General features: G+C 40.0%; 2 protein-coding genes across 5 annotated transcripts in view; one reads left to right on the plus strand and one right to left on the minus strand.

The window, feature by feature from the left end:
* The first annotated feature begins 1631 nt into the window (after nucleotides 1-1631).
* On the plus strand, nucleotides 1632-21674 carry FUCA2 (alpha-L-fucosidase 2). The gene is made up of 7 exons (XM_036106677.2): nucleotides 1632-1934; nucleotides 4994-5181; nucleotides 9124-9463; nucleotides 10808-11018; nucleotides 11257-11447; nucleotides 16973-17081; nucleotides 18782-21674. Exons 1-7 carry the CDS (start codon nucleotides 1711-1713, stop codon nucleotides 18920-18922), a joined length of 1404 nt encoding a protein of 467 aa, XP_035962570.1. The 5' UTR covers nucleotides 1632-1710; the 3' UTR covers nucleotides 18923-21674.
* A 558-nt stretch (nucleotides 21675-22232) lies between these two features.
* The window catches only part of PEX3 (peroxisomal biogenesis factor 3), a 36561-nt gene continuing 34264 nt past the window's right edge, over nucleotides 22233-24529 (minus strand). For 2 of the 4 annotated variants that reach the window (XM_036106680.2, XM_036106679.2), the window contains one exon: nucleotides 23839-24090. In XM_036106680.2, the coding sequence (XP_035962573.1) occupies nucleotides 24081-24090 (10 nt within the window). In that variant the 3' untranslated portion in view covers nucleotides 23839-24080. Of the gene's footprint in view, nucleotides 22683-23838; nucleotides 24091-24529 lie in introns of those variants that run through there. The other 2 variants (XR_004921753.2, XR_004921754.2) reach the window with 2 other exon arrangements.

Here is a 24529-nt window from a genome sequence, read left to right on the forward strand (position 1 = left end):
CTTCAGCTCAGAATAATCTTCATGCCGAAGTGGCCCATCTTGGGGAAGCCTGCCCTCTGCCCCTAGAATAATAAAAATGATCACCCCACTTTATCACGAACTGAGGCTATTGCAATTGGTCGTGCATGCTCAGCAGATTCCCCGACCCTTCCTGTTCAGGAGGCCCTCACCCTGGGAGGACTGGGGCCCTTATGGTGGAGCTGTGATCCGGGGGAGCCATTCGCACTGCATCAAGCAGGTAATTGCCCTTTGACCTGGGGTGCTGCTCCCATGTCTTTGCAGAGATGGGACAGTTAGTGTCATTTCCTTCTTCGTTCTTTCATAAAGCTCAATAATTAGAACCCCAGTTCACTGGAGGACTTGAACAAATATGCTTTAAGTGCTGCTCCATGCCAGGCTCTGCTTTAAATTCAGGATCTACAGAAATGGTTGCCATCCCTGACCTCAGGAAGCTCACAGCCTCATGGGAAATAAGATGTGTCCTCCTAACTACAAAACAATCAATGGAATCCTATATTCGTGGTTGGAACAAGATGTTAATTGGAACAGTTAGTGGGGAGTAAAACATTTGGGAGGGAAGGTGGTGACAGAAAGCTGGGAGGAGGTGACATGTGAACTGGCCCATTAATGGCTGAGAGGGGTTTTGCAGGAGCAGAAGGGATTCTGGTTTTACTCTAAAAGCCTTTAGGAAGGGGAGAGGGGAGCTTCTGAAGTTGTCCCTTGATCAATCCTTCCAAGTTTCTGGCTACTTTCCCCACGCCTGCAGATTTCTTAAACATTCATGCCACTGGTCTCACCTTAGATCACTATGTTTTCTAGAAACATTTTTAGAAAATGCAGTGATTCTCAAAGTTTGGTGACCAGGACCAGCAACATCAGCATCATCTAGGACTTCGTTAGAAATGCAAATTCTGGGCCCCCAACCTGAACTGGAGACTGTTGGGATTTCACCTGACACAGACTCCAGGTTGACCGCCACGGTTCTAACACATCCAGAAGCTTGGTGGGCGAGCGGTGGTGGAGGTGGATACAGAGGCCGAGAATGATCTGGGTTGTTTTGGTGCGCTGGACCTGCAAGGGACTGGATGACCGGCTCGAGGTTCCTTCTGCCTTGGCCTCTGGGTCCAGGGCTCCACCCGGCCCGGTGGGTCACATTGCACTCCCCTGCAGTTTCTTTTTTTTTCTTTTCTCTCTCTTTTTAAAAGATTTTATTTATTTATTTGACAGAGAGAGAGTTAGCGAGAGCCGGAACACAAGCAGAGGGAGTGGGAGAGGGAGAAGCAGGCTTCCCGCGGAGCAGGGAGCCCGATGCGGGGCTCGATCCCAGGACTCCGGGATCATGACCTGGGCCGAAGGCAGACGCTTAACGACTGAGCCACCCAGGCGCCCCTCCCGGGGAGTTTCTAAGGGTCGTGCTGCTCCAGCAAATACGCGCTCCCACAGGTCCCTGAACTTCACTCTTTCTTCCGCACGAGGCGGACAGACCGGGAGCTCTACGCTAAGCAGCCTCAGGGCGGGCTGGGACCACTACCGGCCTCACTGGTTTTGCAGCGCTCCGGGGGTCCCTGGGCTGGAGCGCCCGGAACGGCAGCGGGGAGGGCTCCTTTGTCCGGACAGCGCGGTCAGGTGACAGCGCCGAGCTTACTCATCGGCAGACGCGGAAGGACGCGCGCAGGGAGGCCGCCGGGGGACCGAGAGCGGCGCGCGGACATGCGGCCCCAGGCGCTCCCGGCGCTCGGGCTGGCGCTCCCGCTGCTGCTCCTGCCGCTGCCACCGCCCGCACCCAGCACCGCGCCCCCCGCGCCGCGCTTCGACGCCACCTGGGAGTCCCTGGACGCCCGCCCGCTGCCGGCCTGGTTCGACCGGGCCAAGTTCGGCATCTTCATCCACTGGGGGGTGTTCTCCGTGCCCAGTTTCGGGAGCGAATGGTTCTGGTGAGCGCGCCCCCCGCCGTCGGCTCCGACTCCGCCTCCCCCGCCCCCCCCGGGCCCCCCACCCCCCGCCCCGGGCCTGCCGCCACCGCCCAGCCCACGGTCGCGGCGGGTTTGTTGGGCCCCTGGCGGCTTCGCCCCCCGCGGTTTCAGCGGCGTTCAGCACTTCCGGGTGTTAAGTGCATAAGGCACCGCGCAGGTGCTCGGGGAGCATTGCGTTTCTCTTCCGCGGGACTGCCGGCGTCGGCGGGCGCTTCGTGCAGCCCCGGCTTCTCAGCCTCTTGCTGGTTGCACGTGTCAAGCTGGAGTTACCACACTGTAACCACCGCGTGACTAAGGCGGCAGAAATGATTCCAGTGGTGTGGGGGTCGTCCGAGGACCCGCGAGGCTTCGGCCTAAACGGTTGTCCATCGCCCTTCTGCCATCAAGTATGGTTAAGACATAAGTTACGAGTATGTGAAACTTCTGTTCATTTGGACATGCATTGGCTCTTTAATGTTAAAATGTTAACCGTGTGTGGCTCTAGGAATTAAAAAAAGGTTCTAGAGGGGAGCCTGGGTGGCCCAGTCGATTAAGCCTCTGACGCTTGATCTCAGCGGGGGTCTTGATCTCAGGTGCTGAGTTCAAGCCCCTGTTGGGCTCTGCGCTGGGCCGGGAGCCTACTTAAAAAAAAAAAAAAAAGTTCTAGAATATTATCTTAAAAAGACTCCCTAATTATTATATGAAAAGTGCTGCACAAATATTGCTCTTGAGACTTTATTGAGATCTACGTAAAAATGTGCATGTAATCTGTTATAACTTTGAACTGTTTCACCTACCTTTCCGGATTAAATACTTCAGGTATTAAGTTCTTCAAGATAGAAATGTTACCAAATGTATATATATAATGTACACACATATATAATGTATTCCTGTGTAAAATAAGAAAATAAAGGAATATTTAACTCTATTTTATACTATATACATAATATGCATCAAATTTAATATCTACAATATATAGTAGATACAACAGAGTATAAACTATATATATTATATTAACATTACATGGTATTCATTGTACCACTTTCTACAAATACATTGACTTTCTGTAAACAGTAACCATTTTTATTAAGTTAGGCCAACTGATGTAAAAGAATGTGTAAGCTATGGGGCACTATTCATACACTCTTTTGAAATCAACTTGTAAAACAAGGGACTCTTTTTTCCCATACGGTCTATTACCAGACATATTTACTTCAGGATGTTATAAATCTTCGTTTGCAAGTTTTGTGCTGTAAGGCATTTTGAGTATATTTTTGAAATGTTTCAGATTAGCCAGGTACATAAACTAACAGATTTTCTTCCCCTAATGTTAGGATGTAATAAATTATACGTTATCATTTTGTTCAACCAGGAATATTAGGTAAATATACATTTGGTGCTAGAAGAGGATTCGATGTTAATTGAGACTATTGCTATGCCAAAAATACCTAGTTTTGAGTTATATTATTCTTGGCAATGGTTAACTTTTCATTTTCTACAAATAAACAAAGGGTTGTTTGTTTTGACCTAGGAGAATAAAGATACTGATCATACAAAACTAACTAGAATATATTTCTGATGGTCTGGAGGTGCATTAACCCTGTAGAAGATTTGTTTTTAAAGATTCTATTTATGTATTTATTTGAGAGAGAGTGCGTGCATGCAAGTTGGGGGGGTACGCAGAGGGAAAGGGACTTTGCGCTGAGTGTGGAGCCCTACACAGGGCTCAGATCATGACCTGATCAACCCTGAGATCATGACCCATGCCAAAACCAAAAGCTGGACACGCAACCGACTGAGCCACCCAGGCATCCCAACCCTGTAGAAGATTCTTTAATTATCTATGGTCTCCCTCTGTGTCTCCTCTGAACCTCTGCTCCCTACCCCAATTTAACTCAGAACAGTCAGCAGTGGAGATGAGTATATGTGATGTCCTTAATAGCAATTCAAACCCAGATATAAATGATGGGTTCTTTATAGTAAGTGCCTCTTTTCATCTCTATTAGTATGGAATTTGAAAAGTAACTCTAGACTATAATAGAGAATGTAGATTCAAATTAAACTGTGTTGGGAGAAAAAGAAATCCCTCATCCTTGTTCAACCTTCTGACTGTCCCAGTTTGTCTTTTGTAGTTCAGTTTGTTTGTTTGTTTATTTATTTATTTTAAATATTTTATTTATTTATTTGACAGAGAGAGAGCACAAGCAGGGGAAGCAGCAGGCAGAGGGGAGAGGGAGAAGCAGGCTCCCTGCCGAGCAAGGAGCCTGATGTGGGGCTCGATCCCAGGACCCTGGGATCATGACCTGAGCCGAAGGCAGACGCTTAACAACTGAGCCACCCAGGGGCCCCTGTAGTTCAGTTTAAAACGCAAAAATGCATCATGGATCAGTTAGGATACTTTCACTTCAAGGTACAGAAAACCTAAGTAAATGATGTAATAATAAGGGTTTGTTACTCAACATAAGAAATGTAGAGACAGTTTTCTCATTGATGAAATCAAAGAACTAACCTATTTCTGTCATCCTCAGCCTGTTGACTTGTCCCTTCATGGTCACATTATGGCAGCCAGGCATTGCTTCACACAACCTTGTCCAAAGGCAGGAAGGCCTTGCTCAGAATGGATGCACAACAAGTAATCCTTAAAGGCTGAGTCAGTATATTAAAATAACAGTATCATTTTAATTTTACTGTTGCCAACTACCCCATTTGTTCTTTGCTAGTGAATATAAAAGATGCATGTTGTTTTAGGCATGTGATTTTCCTTTTAAAGACTGTGTAAAGATACATACTACATATTGTGATTTAAAAATGAAGAATTAAGAGCAAAAAGGTAGCTGGGTTGTCTAGAATGTTCAGAGGGATAGATGGAGAGCGAGGGAAGTTTCTATTAAGCTTTCTTTAAGGCAAAGTCAAACTAATGGGGAAGTGAGAAAGAATTTGGGTAATATTTGAGTAAGGGAGAATTAGTAAGGGGAGCTGGGGCAATTATTTCAAATGTTTATGTGTATGCCGTTTATGTGTTGTGTCTCTTCCTCCCTTAGGTGGTATTGGCAAGAGAAAAAGATACCGACGTATGTGGAATTTATGAAAAATAATTACCCTCCTAATTTCAAATATGAAGATTTTGGACCACTATTTACAGCAAAGTTTTTTAATGCGAGCCACTGGACAGATATTTTTCAGGCTTCTGGTGCCAAATACATTGTCTTAACTTCCAAACATCATGAAGGTAAGTAAGTGCAACTTTTGCAAACACTGACAATAGTTATGAAATGTAAAGTAGTTCTTTTGGAAGAAGAAACTAAAACACATGAAATCAGTTTTCTCTTAGGAACACCAGTTAGTGGCTACTGACATTTGCCTGTAATTTAAGGGACCACATATTCCATCCAAAAATGAAAAAGAATGAAAAATGATCACATTTTGTTATGTGCATATTTAACAATATTTCCAAGATTTCATTCGAAGCTATTTGAAGTGAGATGTGGGTTGCAGCTCCAAGTTTATAATTAGAATTGCCCTCTTTTCTTTCCTTTTTTTTTTTTAGGTTTTATTTATTCACCTATTTGAGGGGGAGAGAGAGAGAGAGTGAGAGCGCGTGCGCTTACAAGCTTGAGTGGGGGGAGGGCAGAGACAGAGAATCTGAAGCAGACTCTGTGCCCAGCCCTGAGATCATGACCTGAGCTGAAACCAAGGGTCTGATGCTTAACCGACTGAGCCACCCAGGCGCCCCGCCCTCTTTGCTTTCATTGCACTTCTGTAATACATTCTGGGAAGGCTCCATCACCATGGGGATTATGCTGCTGTCGTCTTGTGTCATTATCCACACACCTTGCTGCACCTTTGGCCAACTCTTAGATAGCCCAATGGTGGACGGTTTGCTAGTAATGAAAGTGACACAGATCACCTAGAAGGACAAAGACGATGGGACTGTAATGGGGCCCACAAATGTCAGAGTTGGTGGAAGCATATCTAAAAGGAAACATGGTGGTTGTATTCGTCAAGGTTCTCCAGAGAAGCAGAACCAAGTGGAAGTATGATATATAAAGAGATTTATTATAAAACACTGGGTCATGCAGTTACGGAGCTGAGAAATCCAGATCCAGGAGAGCTGGCCGTACAGTTCCAGTCTGAGGCCAATGGCCTGAGAACCAGGAGTGTGGATGATGATTTAGGTTCTTGTCCAAGTCTGAGTCCAAAGGCAGAAGGTGTGAGCTCAGACAGGCAGAGTTCTTACTCAGCCTTTTATTCTGTTTAGGTCTTTAACAGATTGGCTGAGGCACACCCACGCTGGAGAGAGCTATTTGCTTTACTCAGTCTACCTATTTAAATGTTAATCTCTTTCTCCGCATCTCATCCCTGTGGGAATGCAAGCTGGTGCAGCCACTCTGGAAAACAGTATGGAGGTTCCTCAAAAAGTTTGAAAATAGAGCTACCATATGATCCACCAATTGCACTACTGGGTATTTACCCCAAAGATACAAATGTAGGGATCCGAAAGGGTACGTGCACCCTGATGTTTATAGCAGCCATGTCCACGATAGCCAAACTGTGGAAAGAGCCAAGATGTCCATTGACAGATGAATAGATAAAGAAGATGTGGTATATATATATACAATGGAATATTATGCAGTCATCAAAAGGAATGAAATCTTGCCATTTGCAACGATGTGGATGGAACTGGAGGGTATTATGCTGAGCAAAATAAGTCAATCAGAGAAAGACATGTATCATATGACCTCACTGATATGAGGAATTCTTAATCTCAGGAAACAAACTGAAGGTTGCTGGGGTGGTGGGGGGTGGGAGGGATAGGGTGGCTGGGTGATAGACATTGGGGAGGGTATATGCTATGGTGAGCACAGTGAATTGTGTAAGACTGTTGAATCACAGACCTATACCTCTGAAACAAATAATACATTATATGTTTAAAAAAAAAAGAAGATAGCAGGAGGGGAAGAATGAAGGGGGGGAATGGGAGGGGGAGACGAACCATGAGAGACTATGGACTCTGAAAAACAAACTGAGGGTTCTAGAGGGGATGGGGTTGGGGGGATGGGTTAGCCAGGTGACGGGTATTAAAGAGGGCACGTTCTTCATGGAGCACTGGGTGTTATACGCAAACAATGAATCATGGAATACTACATCAAAAACTAATGTTGTAAAGCATGGTGATTAACATAACATAATAATAAAAAAAATGTTAATCTCATGCAGAAATACCCCTATGGACACACTCAGAATAATATTTAATCAAATACCTGAGCACCCTGTGGCCCAGTGAAGTTGACACATAAAATTATCCATCACAGGGGTCCTACATTAACAGGATAGTTTCCACCCATTACTGTTCTAGTATCCAGAAGATCAAGGAAGCGTCAACAAATTGTTTACTATCCCAACCACATGATAATTCATTTGACAGTTTCCTTTGCATGACCATCTTTGCCTGGTATAAGAAATTTTGCCTCAGTGCTTTCTCCAGAGGTGGGGAGGGGAATAGGAGGGAAGAATCAAAACCAAAAATCTGTAATTATCTTAGAATACTTTTCCCTTTGGCTACATTCTGGTGGCTTAACGACTTTCTCCTATAGATGTTTCTCCTACTGAGGTAGATATTTAGAAAGTGTATTTGCTTGAACATGTTGATTTCCTGACGTCTAGGAACTCTTTAAGCTGTATGGCACAAAGTATTACATAGTGAGCTTATTTAAAAGCAAAACAAAATAACTTTTAATCATACAGTGAGGAGAGATAATGAAGCCCACATTTGTAAACTTTATAGGACTCCCATTTTCATTGCTTTATGGAAAAAAGCCCCCTGAGCTTGGTAGGCAGGAAGATCTCTGAGCCTTTAAGGTGGTGGTGAAGACCCACGTGGTTTTTGTACTGTCTGGCAACAGCCTGTCAACTTGAAACTTTTTTTTAAAACTATTTTTTCTTATTTTTAAGTAATCTCTACAACCGAACATGGGGCCCAAACCCACAACCTTGAGATCAAGAGTTGCACGCTCTACTGACTAGACCCCCTACTTCAAACATTTTGAATAGGACTTTAAATATTAACATGGCTTTGAAGCTTACCACAAATGCCTTTGGAACAAGAGTGAGCTGTTTTAAACGCTTCTTGAAAATGAATCTGAAGACTGTGTCCATCTTAGACTTGTCCTAATTCACAAGAGTAAATACTGAGTGCCTTATGTATGTCTATTCTCAAAGATTTGTTTAGATTTCAGTGGGATAGTAACAATGTACTTACGTTCCTAGGCACTAACTAAAATTTTTGAGGCTTTTATATTATTTCAGTTTATATAGCATTTCTATTATTTTTATATAGAACAATCTAAATGCAAATTCCTTTTAAAATATGAATTATTTCAAAGTGCTTATTCAATGGCAGACAGATTATTTTTCTTACCCATTTAACTGGTAGATAATTTCAGGTAGTTTAAAGAGCAACATCTAAGTTTATGACTTTAGAGAAGGATGAGATTACAAATGGTGGGAATATTTTCAAGTACAGAACTACTGGGGAAGAGTATCTTTTCCCCTTCTGGTGATAAAGGATGAACGATAAAGCTAAAGATGTACTATTAGATATGGATCGCCGGTGTTCTAAGACTCACACTACATAAAATCATCCCCAACCAGGGAACATACTTTAATCTTTGGTTTAGGAGACAAGTAAGAATCTTGCAGGAGTGCATTTCAGGATCTTCATTATAAGTAGTAGCAGTCAGTGTTTAGTATGGTAGATGTGGAAGATGTCCCCATCTTAGCTGTGATCTGTGTTGATTGCTGATTTTGTGTTAGACCCTCTGCTAACAGTTGGGCTGAGGATATAGCAGGGAATCCTGCAGGCATGATGCTATCCCTCAAGGAGCTTCTATTCTAAGAGGAAAAATATAGGAGATCGATCAGACTACACAGACCTTAAGGGGGTACCCAGAAAGTTACTAAAAAAAAACCCCCTTGGTTCCACCTTGTTGAAATTCTCATTTGTTGCTTGTATAAAAGTAGAATACGTGCTATGAAAAAACATGCCATAAAACTGTTGTTGTAGAAGTTTTTATATGTCACATGTACTATCTCGTTTGTTTTGGCATTTATAGAGGTGGAAATTTGCTAAAACAAATTCATATTCTTACAAAGACTCAATATAATTGTGCAGGCTTTACCTTGTGGGGCTCAAAGTATTCATGGAACTGGAATGCTGTAGATGAGGGGCCGAAGAGGGACCTCGTCAAGGAACTTGAGGTAGCCATTAGGAACAGGACTGACCTGCGATTTGGACTGTACCATTCTCTTTTTGAATGGTTTCATCCACTCTTCCTTGAGGATAAGTCCAGGTCATTCCAACAGCAACAGTTTCCAGTTTCTAAGACGCTGCCGGAACTCTATGAGTTAGTGAACAAGTACCAGCCGGAGATCCTGTGGTCGGATGGTGACGGACAAGCCCCTGATTACTACTGGAACAGCACAGCCTTCTTAGCCTGGCTGTATAACAAAAGGTGCGTATGCTATTAGATTGCTGTCATGACCCTAAATGTTCCTCATACACGTGTACTGTTTGCTTTGTGAAATATTCCCTTTTAGGCTCATCTGTGATGTGGGGTAGGAGGAAATCATTGTAAATGATGCCCATTAGATATATCAGTTTTTACTCAGAGTAATCAATAAGCAAGAGTTACAAATCAGGAGTTACAAATACAACTCAATAGTCTGATTTTGAAATCACTAAAATCATTAAAAATTTGGAATCACTAAAAAAAGATAAAATCACAGAATCAAGAACTTTGAAGACATTAATTTTGTGGGTCCCCCTTTTCATCTCCTATTCTGAGACAATTCCTCACTGTTTGTGATTATGTGCTTTTCAGTTCCTCTGGTTCCTTCTTTTTATCTTCTGACCCTTTGATAATCTTTGCTGCTCGGTCACTGTCACCCTTGTCTGCCTCCTCTTCTCCTTCATCAGCATTCTCACCACTTCCTGTTCTTTACATGTAGCTTTCTAGCATGTTCCAGACTGCCCCATTAGAACAGGGAGTTCAGGCTGAGCTCCTCTGTTAGGCTTAAACCATGTGGACCAAATTTATATTTGTAACTAGAACATACTCGATATTGTGTTCTGAAGTCAGAGAGTGTTCTACGTGTGTTCCCTGGACACACTTGGGGTGTGCATAAGAATATTCTGGAGAGCTCTTGGCTACTTAAAGCAGCAGTTTCTCCAGGTACTTCTTCCAAGACGAAAGACTGGGAACCATCCACTTCAGTTTGTAAAGCAAACTGTCTCTTCTAAGTGGGAAGGTGCAGGAGCTTCACACCTGCTCCGATGATAATGTTGTGGGGTCTGTTTCCTGCCACTGTAAATTCCATGATGGCAACAGTCCACTTGCCAGAGATTTTTCGACATCAGGCACAACTGTAAGAGGATGGCTAGAATAATATATGTAGGAGATTATTCAGTCATAGGTGAGAAGAATGTTTTGAGTGTAAATTCAATTCTGGCTATCATAATATGTGGGAGAAGGAGCTTCAAATAATAGTCTGATAGTCTTATAAGTGCTCTCTGTGCTGGTTACTGGGCTAGGTGTTTTACATAAATTATTTCTGTTCTAATAACAGATGAGGAAATTGATTCTTCAGGCGTTAGGTCACTTACTCCGGGTAGGGAGCTTAGAAAGCGACAGCCAGGATTGCAACCAGCCCAGGTCTATTTGACTTCAAAACCATGGGCTTTGCATTATGTTATGCTATGATGATTTTTCAGGAGTGGATTTCAGTTAGACTTCTTTTCAGTGACATTTCCTTTTATGTAAAATATTTTATGTTTTATTTAAAAAATTCTGTTGCAGCCCAGTTCGGGACACAGTTGTGACCAATGACCGGTGGGGCTGTGGTACTATTTGTAAGCATGGTGGCTATTACACCTGCAGTGATCGGTACAACCCAGGACATCTTTTGCCTCATAAATGGGAGAATTGCATGACGATAGACAAGTTTTCCTGGGGCTACAGGAGAGATGCTGGAATTAATGACTATCTTACAATCGAAGAACTAGTGAAGGTACAGTAAAATGTCTGGTGACTGTTAAGGTAATATTCTTAATTGTGTGGGTGTGTGAGAATTATTTTTTTATAGTTTGTATAGCTCAGTGGCCTGTATTTTATTATTATTCTATTTTCTGTGTTCTTCTGGATGGTGATTACATGCAGGTGTAAGCACACAAATAACAACATATTGTTAACACATTCACAGTGGAATTGTTTCATCTACCTAAGATTATTTATTCTTAACTTTTTAGCAACTTGTAGAAACAGTTTCATGTGGAGGAAATCTTTTGATGAATATTGGGCCCACACATGATGGCACCATTCCTGCAATTTTTGAGGAGCGATTGAGGCAAATGGGGACCTGGCTAAAAGTCAATGGAGAAGCCATTTACGAAACCCACCCTTGGAGGTCCCAGAGTGATGATGTTACCCCAAATGTGTGGTAAGTTCTTCTTGTTACCAAGTACTGTTTGATGGAGGAAGGCATCTAAAATTTCTCAGAGGTATAAAGAGAAAAGTAGGATAAAAAAGGAAATTGGATGCATGCCTATTTAGACAAAGCACTTTCCAAACTTTAGAAGAAGTCAGCATGTTTTTGAACACTTACTGTTTATCAAATCGAGCTTAAATCATCTGTAGAAACTTCCTAATAGTGGGCAAATTTTAGTGAAAAATCGCTCTACTGGCCATTCAGAAAAATGAAAGATGTTGAGGGGTTAATCCAAAAGGAATACTTCTGTTTAGTCATTTAATTGTAATTTTTGCAGCTGCTCCATCTTATGAAATTAGCAAGAAAGAGGTGTCAAAGGGCAGAAAAAATATTGAAAATCAGCCCAAATAACAGCGTTATTTTAATTGAGAAAAATTTGTTCATATTATTCTAATAAATCTAAACCTACAGTTTCTTTAAAATTATTTTAACATGCTAATTTTTCTTTTAACTAGAATCTTCTTTAAAAGCCTTGCTTCAGGCTTATGTCTGAACTTCCATGTGCCAATGAGTATCTGAACTACACTTTGCAAATTTGATGGTTTCTGATGTGGGGTCTTAAAATATATAAATAAGAGTAGTATCAGTGAAGCTCTAAAAATTCACCTTTTGTTGTCACCAGGTGAATATAGCCTGATCAAGTATAAACCAAAGATTAGACTAAATGTTCTTCTTTGATCCTATTTGACTTATGACTTAAAACTAATTGTCAGCTCACTGAAGAAAATAAAGTAAAACAATGTAGACAGAAGCAACTAATTGTAGAATTTTAGAATGTCTGGGAGAAGCCATAGTGAGAACTCAGTACCAATCCTTCATTTTACAGAGACTAGTTTAAATCTGGTTTTGGAATTTGTGTCTGGGCATATATTTGACTACAAGGGGGTCTGATCACGATTTCACAAGTATTAACCATTATTCCATTAAATTTTATTTCAATAAATAAAAATAAAAGCCAAAATATTTAACAAGGCCTGTGAAGCTCCTTGTCTGGCTCCTACCGACTTCATCAACCCCATGTGGCCCGCCCTCCCCGCCCCCCAGTAGAAGCTCTCTCCTATACCATGCATGCTGCCCCAGCTTGCTGCAGTCATCTGTAGACTCCCTTACAGTCCTTCGAGATTTCAGCCCTGGCTCACTGTCACTGTCCCCAGAACTACTCTTAACATCAGTTCTTACTGATTTGAATTATCTATATTCACATTTCTTTTAATTTGCTGGCCCCTCAGTTTCTGGACTCTGTTCTAGGGTTCTTGTCCACTGTACCTTTGCTACCCCCTTTTTGGGTCATGCCTTAGGTCCTGCATTACCAATAATTGCATCTCTTCCATGATCTCAGTTTGAAGCATTCTCCTGTGTCCTACCACCTTTTATATTTCAGCTCACTCCACACAACACTTGGGTTTCTGGAGGGATCTATAATCCACTGAGGATACCATCTGTGACTCTGTCACTTTTTCTCTGTCCCTCAGCCCTCTTCCTTATCCCGGTCAGATTCTGTGGCTCATCACTCCATTGCATACTCTTTTTCTCTCTGTTGTACTCACTTGACTTCGATTAAAACCTCAACTTTGGTTAAATTTAGCTCTACTTATTCCATGCCTGCCCATGGGTAGCTACATGTGACTGAAATACACAGATATAGACACACACACACTCACACACATATTTCCTGGTGTCCCGGATCCCAACCAAAATTAGCCACTCAAGGATATTATTCTAGAAGTTCTCTCCTTTTGCTCCTCATCTTCAATTTCCCCTCTTTATTAGATCCTTTCCTATCAGCACACAAATGTGTTATTTCTTACATCTTAAAAAAAGCTCTTTTAACCCTTAGATTTCCAGGCACCTCTCCATTTCTCTCCTTTCTTTTTTTTTTTTTTTTTTTAAAGATTTTATTTATTTGACAGAGAGAGACACAGCGAGAGCAGGAACACAAGCAGTGGGAGTGGGAGAGGAAGAAGCAGGCCTCCCGCGGAGCAGGGAGCCCGATGCAGGGCTCAATCCCAGGACTCTGGGATCACGACCCGAGCCGAAGGCAGACGCTTAACATCTGAGCCACCCAGGCGCCCTCTCCTTTCTTTTATAGTAAAACATGTTAAATCTTTCTCTCTCCCTCCCTCCCTCTCTCTCTCCCTCCCTCCTTTTCTTTTCTTTTTCTTTCTCTTTTTTTCTTTCTTTTCTTTTCTTTTTTCTTTCTCCTTCCTTCCTTCCTTCCTTCCTTCCTTCCTTCCTTCCTTCCTTCCTTCCTTCCTTCCTTCCCTCCTTCCCTCCTTCCCTCCCTCCCTCCCTCCCTCCCTCCTTCCTTCCTTCCTTCCTCTCTTGTTAATTCCAATTTCTTTCTCCAGTTTTCTCTTGCACCCACTCTGGTCAGGTTTCCAACCCCAGACTTCGTAAAATCATTGTTACCAAGGCCCTTTAACCTGTCCTTTGCCAAATCCAGGGTCATTTCATGGTCCCTATTTTCTGAGTTTATGGCAGCATCTGAGTCTGTTCTTCTTCTTCTTCTTTTTTTTTTTAAGGATTTTATTTATTTAAGAGAGAGAGAGAGAGAGTACAAGCAGGGGGAATAGCAGAGGGAGAGGCTCAGATCATGACCTGAGCAGAAGGCAGACAACTGACTGAGCCACCCAGGCACCCCGATTGCCATCTCTTCTTGTTGGCTGCTCCTTCTTAAGTGTCTTTTGCTGGTTGCACCTCCAGTTCCCAGGCACTAAACATTGAAGTGCCCTGAGGCTTAGTCCTTGGACTTCCATTCTTCCTATTTATTTTTATTCCCCAGGTGATCACATCCATTTTCACAGATTTAAATGCCATACTGATGACCTCTACAGTGCTGACCTCTTTTCTTGAACTCCAGACTCATATATTCAACTTTCTAGTCAACCACTCCTCATGGAAGTATAAGCACCTTAAACCTGGTATTGTCCAAAACTGAGGTCCTAATTTTTAAATTTTGCTCTAAACCAGCTCCATAGAGTCTTCCCAATTTCAGTTAATGGCAGCTTCATCCTTTTAGGTGGTCGTGAGGCCCAAAATCTTGGAGTCCTTAACTCTCCTTTTACATTTCACAGCCAGTCCATCAGCAAATATCATCGTCTTTGTCTTTGAGGTATATCTAGAATCTGACTACTTCTCATCCTCTCTTGTGGCAACTCTCATCATTTTAGTCCCTGTTATCTCTCCCCTGGATTATTTCGGTGGCTTCTCGAGTGATCTGTTTCCATCCTTGCCCACTTAATCTATCTGCTATAAAACCTTTTTAAATAATAAAGCCAGGTTATGTCACCTCTATGCTCAAATTCCTCCAATGGTTTCCAGGCTTAGAGAATGAGCCAGGTCTAATAGAGGATTGCAAGGTCCTATAAAAACTGGTTCCTTGAGGTGCCTGGGTGGCTCAGTTGGTTAAACGTCTGCCTTTGGCTCACGTCATGATTTCAGGGTCTTGGAATTGAGCCCCACGTTGGGCTCCCTGCTCAGTGGGGAGTCTGCTTCTCTCTCTCCCTCTGCCCTTCCTCTGCTCATGCTCTCTCTCTCTCAAATAAAATCTTAAAAAAAAAAACCCACAAAAAACAAAACCCAAAAACCTGGCTCCTTGCTGTCTGATCTTGTCTGCCATCCTGCTATCCCTCATTCTCATTCTGCCCATTTGCTGCCTTGTCAACCGGCCAAGCATACTCTTGCATGGGGACTTCTGTGCTTGCTGTCCTCTCTTCCTCCAGATACTCACATGGCTCTCCCTCACATTCTTCAGGTCTCCTCAATGCCACCTCCTCAAAGAGGTCTTGCTTGAGTTTTAGATTTAAAATAACACCTACACCTCTCGTTTCCAACCTAGCATGCTCTGTCCTCATGTGGCTTCAGTTTTCCCCATAGCACTTAATCACCACCTGCTCATTCTAATTTTTCCCACTACCATGTGAGTTCCATGAAGACAGGGACTATGTTCAATATCATGTCTCCAGCTCTAAAACAGTGATTAGCATTTTAAGATTTCAATAAATAGTTGTTGAAAAATTAAGTAAAAGAATGAGTGAGTACTGTTTCCTTTGCCTAGAGCTTAACGCTTCTTACATATTCTCCTTTTTTCTCATTCATCCTTTAAGTCTTAGATTAAATGTTGTTTTCTTGGAGAGGCTTCTTGCTGATGGTCTAATTTAAAGAGATCCCTCTGTTAAAATCTTTCAATTTCCTTTTCTTTCATTGTGCTTGTTAAAACCCACACTTTGACATTATTTGTGTGATTATTGAACGTCTGTCTTCCTCACTCTAGTCTAAGTTCCCTAAGAACAAGAACTAAGTGCGTTTTTGTTTTCTACTCTATTCCTAACACGAGCCTCAGTACTTGGCCCAGCATTGACACATACATATCTGCTGAGGAGGGAATATGAAGATTTGAACCAGCAGGTGGAAAGCCATTTACTCTCACATCTTACCTTCTTTGCTTATATTCCCCTGCCTACTTCCAGCTCCATGAGAACTGTCTGATGAAGAGTAATATTAGAAAAGTGTCTGTTCCTTTTAGTAAAGGGAAGTGGGGGGAGGGAGGTACTAGGATATTATGATTTATAACAAGTATATATTTGGTCTTGTCTCCATTTCTGGCACAGAGCTCCTAAAGCTCTTGGAATTTCCTAAGTGATGAGAACTATAAAGATGTCTCTTGTTATGTTACTGAGGTGACTTTTCCACTTCACCAAAGGGTGAGGCTGGTTGCCTGGAGATCCAACCTTGTGATTACAGGGTTGGAACTTTCAGTCCTAGATTGAGGAGAGAGGCTAGAGGTTGAATCAGTCACCAATGGCCATTGATTTAATCAGTCATACCCCTGTAATGAAGCCTCCATAAAAACCCAAAAGGACGGGGTTTGGAGAGGTTCAGGATTGTTGGGAGTGTGTGTGCCTGGAGAGTTCACGGAAGCTCCAAGCCCTTTCCCCATACCTTCTCTCTCGCTGTTTCCGAGTTTTATCCTGTTGTAACAGACTGGTAATCTAGTAAGTAAAATGTTTCTGTGAGTTCTGTGAGCTGCTGTAGAAAATTAATCAAAACCAAGGAGGATGTCGTTGTAACCTCCCTTCTATAGCTTGTGGGTTAGAAGACCAGGTGATAACTGGGACTTGTGATTGGTGTCTGAAGTTGAGAGTGGTGTAGGCAAGCAGTCTTGTAGGACCGAATCCTTGCCTGTGGAAATCTGACACTATCCCCAGGTAGATAGTGTCAGAATTGAGTTGAATTGTAGGAGACCCAGCTGGTGTCTGAGAATTGCTTGGTGGGATAGTGAACCTCCCCTCCAGGCCCCAACACACACAATGGAATTGGGAACCCCTTTTGAGTCCTCTTTACTCTACCATGGAGTTATTTTTCCTTCCCTCTATTCATGAAGACATTGGTAAATATTTACTACATGGAAGTATCTCTGTAAAATAATTCCAAACCTGACCTATAGTATTACTATACTTTTTTCCCCTTTTAACCAGGTACACATCCAAACGTAAACAAAAATTGGTCTATGCCATATTTCTTGAATGGCCCACATCAATACGTCTGTTGCTTAGCCAACCCATAGCTACTCTGGGAGTAACAAAGGTAAGGGGATTTTATCTTTATTAATTATCTTTATTTATGTTCCTTTTATATCTTATAAGAGTACAGCAGAGCATTCTTATGAAACCTTTCATAAACTGAAATGGTGTAAAGCAAAGATGCAATTACCGTTAATTTATGTGGAAGTTTTTTTTTTGAATAGTCCCAGACCCCAAAAGCAACCTCTCTTAGGCTCTTCTAATACCTTAGAGCATATCTTGCTAATGGATGCACAAAATGAACTGTGATAAAGCACAGATGCTCACAGACACAGCTCAGAGCTCTGGCAGCTTGATGCTGAGATGCTGAGCGTGGGGAGGGACTTGCTGCCACTCTGGCTGCTGCTTGGGGTGTGCACTGCCTCTCTGCAAAACAAACACTGAATGCTACCTTTACTTTTTGCCTTTTTTTGTAAAAGTGAAAATCCTCTTTAGATTTCTTTCAGTTACAAAAACAGGTACTAACTACTGTAGGTCTTTCATAAAAGTGAAGTGGCATAACACAAACTTTCAGAAAGTGAGGGATACCTGTAATTTTAAAAATGAACTTCATCAATGGCAACGTTTGGCCAAAGCTTTGAAAGTTTTCTTTCATTTCCCAGAAAACTAAACTTATAAAACAGCTATGTTGTCTCCACGCATATCAATGTAAAATAGATATTCTTTCTCACAGTTATTTTAGGTTGTTCAAGTTCTGCAAGCATCCAAAATGAATTCTGGAATTCATAAATACATACACATACAGACATACATAAAATGGATTCAGAGTCTCCCCCAGACATCCCATCCCAGAACAAATCTGAATAAAAGTAAAATGACCTTAAATACTATTTTAAGGTCATTAAAAAAATCTGGAGAAAGTTAATCTAATAGTTGTAACCAACACATCTGGCATTGAGTTCATTTTGATATATTTTATAGCTTATTTTTAAGAAACTGACAATTTCCTTGGATGTAAATTGTCCATATGCTTCTCCTTGCATCATTTTCCATATTTCATTTCTAACACTGTGGTTGATCGGGCAGAGAGAAAGATGGAGTTCAAATTTGATGTTTAATTACAGCTTAGGGGCCTGGGTATGACATCATCTTTTTATTTTATCTGTATTCTGTTTGGCTTCCATTAATACTCTTATTTAAAAGTTCATGGGTTTTGTTTTTGTGTTGCTCTACATGGTAGGCAAAGTTTTCTTGTTCAAAATAACCACAGTTATGTAGGAAGTTACTTCTATCTAGATCCACTTAGTATAAGATTAAGGATATAAAACAATTACAGTAATAATTGATCAGACTTATGTATTGTTAATTAGTTACTGGAAAATCCGGGAGGAAGTGTTGCTAGATAAAGGAGGGGGGCCTTTCTCCAAACATTCTGTGCACAACTATGCAGGCCTTATGTTGGGCAGATTGGTTCCAGAGTCCTTTTCCCCAATCCTCTCTTCAGTGTTTTCCCTACTCTGATACTATTCAACCTTTACAATTCTTTTCCAACTCTTACACACTTTTATATGAGAGGAATACATGAGCAAGACACATGTATGCACTCATTTGGATCAAGGGTTAAAACAATGTGTGAACCACTAAATAAAACCAAAAGATGAGTCTCCTGTCTATAGTGTTTTAAAGAAATACCAGCCACATCTAATAAAGTGGGTGAGTCAAAGAGATACATTTGGAGATATTTGTGTGTGTTTTTAATTTCAGATTAAACTGCTGGGACATGGACAGCCACTAAACTGGACTTCTTTGAAGCCAAATGGCTTACTGGTAGAACTGCCACATCTAACCTTTCATCAGATGCCCTGTAAATGGGGCTGGGCTCTAGAATTAACTAATGTGATCTGATTTGCAGCAGAGAGGTTCATGCTGCAGGTACATTGAAGACTAGAAAATATCACGTTTCTGTAATTGTAGCACATAGAGAAAGCAATTGTAAAACTGGTCAAGGAAAGTCAAGTAATTATTTAGGCAATTCAGCCCTTTCCCCACTTACTCCTTAATATTTTTCCTAAATCACCCATGTAACTGTTTTAACTCTCCGGTGTACTTTGCCATCAGAGTCTCTTCATATCGAATTTATTTCCATGTGTGATTAAGAGGTGGAAATTTTTGTTTTACATTAGCTAGGAATTGGTGGTGGTAAGGACTGACTGAATTGTGTCTCCTATTCATATGGTGAAGCCCTAACCCCCACTGTGCCTGTATTTGAAGACAGAAACTTTGAAGAGGTAACTAAGGTTAAATAAAGTCATAAAAGTGAGAACCTAATCCAGTATGACTGGTGTCCTTGTAAGAAAAGAGACACTGTGGATGCAGCACACAGAGGAAAGGTCATGTGAGGACACAGGGAGGAAGCACCATCTGCAAGCCAAGGAGAGGGGCCTTAAGACAAACCCAAACTGCCAAACATTGGGCTCTCAGCCTTTGGAATTGTGAGAAAATAAATTACTGTGGTTTAAGCCACGCAGTCTCTGGTATTTTGTTATGGCAGCCCTAGCAGACTAATATAGATGATAGGTGTATAATAAATTTGGCCTAATACATAGTTCCAATGCACACAGTAATTGTCTTTTTATAAAAAAAAAATTATTTTTTTCCCTCTTGGTAATAAAACAGATACATGTTTACTGTAGGTATTTTAAAACATACAAAAATGCTCAAAGCATTTTGGAAATGCTAAAGCCACTGTTTAGATCACCACTATTAATATTTTAGTACATATTCTTTCAGGGTTTTTGAGGTGGGGTGGAGGGGGTATGGGATTGGAGGTATAGGCCAATTTTTGTAGGTGAGCTAATTTGAGCTCCAACTTAGATTAATAAATATGTTTCCTGTATTTGCCTTCAAGCAAATTGAATTTGAAAACCTGGTTGAAAATTATGAATTCTACTCAAATCTTCCCTAAGAATGAAGCAAAATAATGAAGTAAAAATAATATTGATTTTGATGTAAGTTTAAAGAAACACTGATTAGAGAACTCGCTCTCCTCATCAAAAGATGTTTAATTGGCCAGATCTTTATTTGAAGTACTGCAGGTTCCATTTTGTTACATTAATCAAATGCAGACATATCACTGTTTCCAAAAAATGCTTCAAATAGAGAATGAAATCAAAGTACATATTTATTTCCTAAAATCATGCTAACATTGAAAACTTTAAAAAAAATTACTCATTGTTGAAGTTCCTAAAATCACCAGTTTTTGAAACCATGCCAAGGTATTTACATACATAAATATGTTAATAGTTCTAAATCCCAATTAATATTTTATTAGAGATCCAACTTGGATTGATTTATATGATCCCAAACACTATACTAAGCAAAAACAAAAATAGGAAGTTTAGTTATTTAGTAGCTATGAGGGAGCTAAATGACAAAATACAGTTCAGCATTTAACCCAACTATATAAAAAAATATCTGTGATATGAAGGCAAGAATTATAGTAAGGATAATTAAAAATCAGACCTCTCATTACCTAAGCTAATAGTTTTTATCCTCCAATCAAATAATCCTTTTCCCAGAGTTCTTAAATAGGTACAAAATGGCCTGATTTGAATTTCAGTACCTTCTGATTTTCCTTTAATGACTAGAGAAATATTGAAGGCAAAGCCAACTAGATTATTAGACTGAATAATGTAGACATTGATATTTTAAATATGGATACCACTTTAATAAGATTCTATCTCATTTTCTTATGAGTGTCATATTCAAGCAACACAATTACTCTAAAAGATCAGGCTATTCAACTAAATATCAATCAAGACAACAGAAGATAAGACAGACATTTTGCCTTCTGTTCATTTCAGTTTTGTAAGTGAAAGACCTGGTTAGATAAAATCTTCCTACCTTCCAAGCAAATAAAATAAATGGTCTTATCAAATTTTTATATATACATAGTAACAAACACATTTATATAAGTTTGAAGGAGAAAAAGTAGAAGCAGTTTTAAGTAATCTCCATTCAGCCAATTTACTGGGTTAACTGAAGCTCTCCATCTCCTTGGAAAAGCATACAGATGATTGGTTCCTAGGGCAAGCTACATGCTTTCAGTTAATAGACTTCTTTCTGTCTGGCACACCCTTTACTTCGATTTCTACTTGTTGCAACATATGTCTACCAAGCTGAGTTGAGTTTGTGACTATAGTGGGTTGAATAGTATTTCCCAACAATTCATGTTCACCTGGAAGCCAAGAACGTGATCTTACTTGGAAATGGTGTCTTTGCAAATGTAAATAAAGTAAGTGTTGAGATAAGAGCATACTGTACGTAGGCGGGTCCTAAATGAGAGTATCCTTGTAAGAGAGAAAGAACACAGACACACAGAGAAGGCCATGTGAAGACTGAGAAAGAGACTGGAGTTTGCTGCTATAAGACAAGGGACACTTGGGCCACCAGAAGCTGGGAGAGCCAAGAAAGGACTGAATGGTCTTCCCGAAGGAAGCAAGGTGGGAGCAAGAGGGAGCATGGTCCTGCTGACACCTTGAGTTTGGACTTCCAAGTACCAGAATGGTGAGAGGATAAATTTCTGTTGTTTTAGGTCACTCAATTAGTTATAATTTATTACAGTGGCTCTAGGAAATTAAAACAGTTATCAAACAAACTAATTATGCCAGTTGAACTTTTTATCATGATTATACAAACGGTCTTAACATGAGTTTGAAGAGTTGTAGTCTCTGCAAAAACCAAGCTGAACTTTGGAAAGACTAGATAAAAGTGTGTTGTTTTTTTTAGGGGAGCTTGGCTGGCTGTCAAAGGAACATGAGACTCTTGATCTCGGGGTTGTGAGTTTGAGCCCCACGTTGGGTAGAGATTACTTAAAAATAAAATCTTAAAAAAAAAGTGTGCTGCTTTTTTTCTTTTTAATTTAAAGGTATTGGTAAATTAATTGTGGGTGAAACAGTTCTAAAAGATTGGAGGAAAATATAGCAAAAATCTACAAAAATTCTGTATCCCTGGTTCACAACTATATAATGTAATGCAATCCATATGATTTATACAAGAAAGATAATTAGAGAACGCCTATAAGCAGACCTATACTAAAAAGATAGAAAAGACCTGGGTCCTACATTAAATAATTGACAAAGAATATTTAAAGTTAAAATATGTAAGAATAAAGTTTTTTTAAAGATTTTATTTGAGAGAGAGCGAGAGGGAGAGAGAGAGAGAGCGCAGGCGCACATGAGCAGGGAGGGGGCAGAGGGAGAAGCAGACTCTCCACTGAACAGGGAGTCTGACATAGGGCTCGATTCTAGAACCCTGGGATCATGACCTGAGCCAAAGGCAGACGCTTAACCAACTGAGCCACCCAGGTGCCCCTAAGAATAAATTTTTTGTGTGATACCCTGTTTCAAGTGACCTTTTGGATGAACCAAACAACTAAGGGTCCCAGACAAGAGGGCTCTTTCTGTACTAGTTGAAGACAAATCTGTAATGTCAATTAGCTTCAAATACACGTGGTTTTTACCTTGTCATCTCTTCAACTGCCACAACTCCACAGATGTAGAGGACTCCAGGTGAAAATTTTCAGCTGACCAGATTTTGATCCATTTATAAGGCCACACCTGTTCAGTCTCAAATATTCCTTGGATGAAATCCTGGGTTAATACTGCTGGAAGAGATGCATGCCCTATTACATACACATTCACTAATTTTCCAAAACGCAGTTTTTCCGTCACCCTATTAGAAAATAATATCACTATATTCTGTCAAATTTTGAAGAGAAGCATTTGCTCTCCTCACCACTTTTACATCTGATTTTTCTTTTCTTTTTTTAAACACTGTAGACATAGACTCCCTAGCAGTTGACTTTGGGCCTTGCCTCGCCTTAGAAGAGACTTCACAATTCATTTTGTACCTTCTACTACTTAGCTATATGTTATGTTGGAGGAACATAAAGCGATGTCACTGAAAATATTCTTATATTACTGAAAATGTATCTAATATACTGATGATTCATTTATTTCTGCCCTAATTACCCTTATAGATACAGAATATAGATTTAACTAGAGACAATGAATTATTTCTTTTCAGAAGGAAATGCTATTTATTTTTTCTAAACAAAAAAGCTAAAAGAAAGCATCAATTATATTACCAGTTAAAATAAAACTTGAAAACTAGCATATTCTCCCAAAATAACAGCAAAAAATGCTATGGGACAAATAAAATTAACGGCTGTAAGGTATCAACTCAACAAAACCGTATTTTACTAAAATATTTTATTGCAATAAGATATTTACTGTCTCAAAATCAATACAAAGTTATTAAAATTATTTACATAAAAATGAATGAAACTATGTAGCTAATAATAGCTGTTGAGTAAACAGCATCAGCACAATTTTAACCTCTAAATCAATACCTAATTTTCTAAGGATTGTTAACAATAGTAAAGAAAAAAATTACTGATCATGGTTGTTAAATTCACTGATTTCCATAAAAATAAAAGTCCTTCATCAGGTTTATTTAAGATAAATAATTTATACCTTTGAAGAGTAATTGGAGAAAAGCCTGATTTCCTCATCTATTCTGCAGTCCAGTGAACTTTATGATTAGTTAAGTAGTACATTTTTTCTAAACTTCACACTTATTTCTCAGATTTTTTCTCAGTATTAATGTCAATGTATATTATATTTTATATAATATTAAAAAAAGTACACTAGCTTTATAGTCCGTTTGGAACTAGTATCCACGGTGTAACAAATATTTGCACTGTGTACACTCAGATATGCCCACAAAAACTAGTCTGTTGGTGACTTTAAAAAAATATATTAAGATGCCAAATAAATCTGTTTTATTATGAAATGAAGACTTTGATTAAGAATATATTTTTATTAGGCATTTTGGTAACAAATCATTACCCTATATATAGTTGATTTATTCAGCATATTTTTAAAAGTAAATGAATTCCATTGTAGTTTTTCTTGAAGGAAAAGAAATCACTTCTCCAGTTGTTGAGGAGTACTAAAAGCTTCGTACACATTAGCAGCAAAGTCTTTCACTTGCTCCATCATCAACAGATCCTAGCAAAGATGACAGTAAAACATTACAATTTGTAAGAAGTATAGATAATATGAATCCATATCTGCAATTTGAGCAATGAATTTAGCTCTTAAGTTTTATGGCATTAAGGCCAAAAAGAAAATCATTTAATGAAAGGAATATTTTTTCTTATAATAAATTCTAGGAGATATTTATTGTTTCGGTTCTTATGTGAAGGCTGGTGAGTATGGTAAGTATTCAAGTGTGACTTTGAGAAGAAGACCCAAAACAGTCTTCAAATGGACTTTTATGTGTGCCAAGGACTAGATACATTATCTGTTGAATAAATGATTACAGTACTAAAGATACAAATCTAAAGGTACTTTCGTTAGAAGCTGATGTAACGTGGTTGTGAGGTAAATTACTTTTTTAGAAGATCTAACACAGAATACATGTAGCATGTCATATATTATTGCATAC

Source organism: Halichoerus grypus, chromosome 9, assembly GCF_964656455.1.
Source record: "Halichoerus grypus chromosome 9, mHalGry1.hap1.1, whole genome shotgun sequence".
Classification (NCBI taxonomy): Eukaryota; Metazoa; Chordata; class Mammalia; order Carnivora; family Phocidae; genus Halichoerus; species Halichoerus grypus.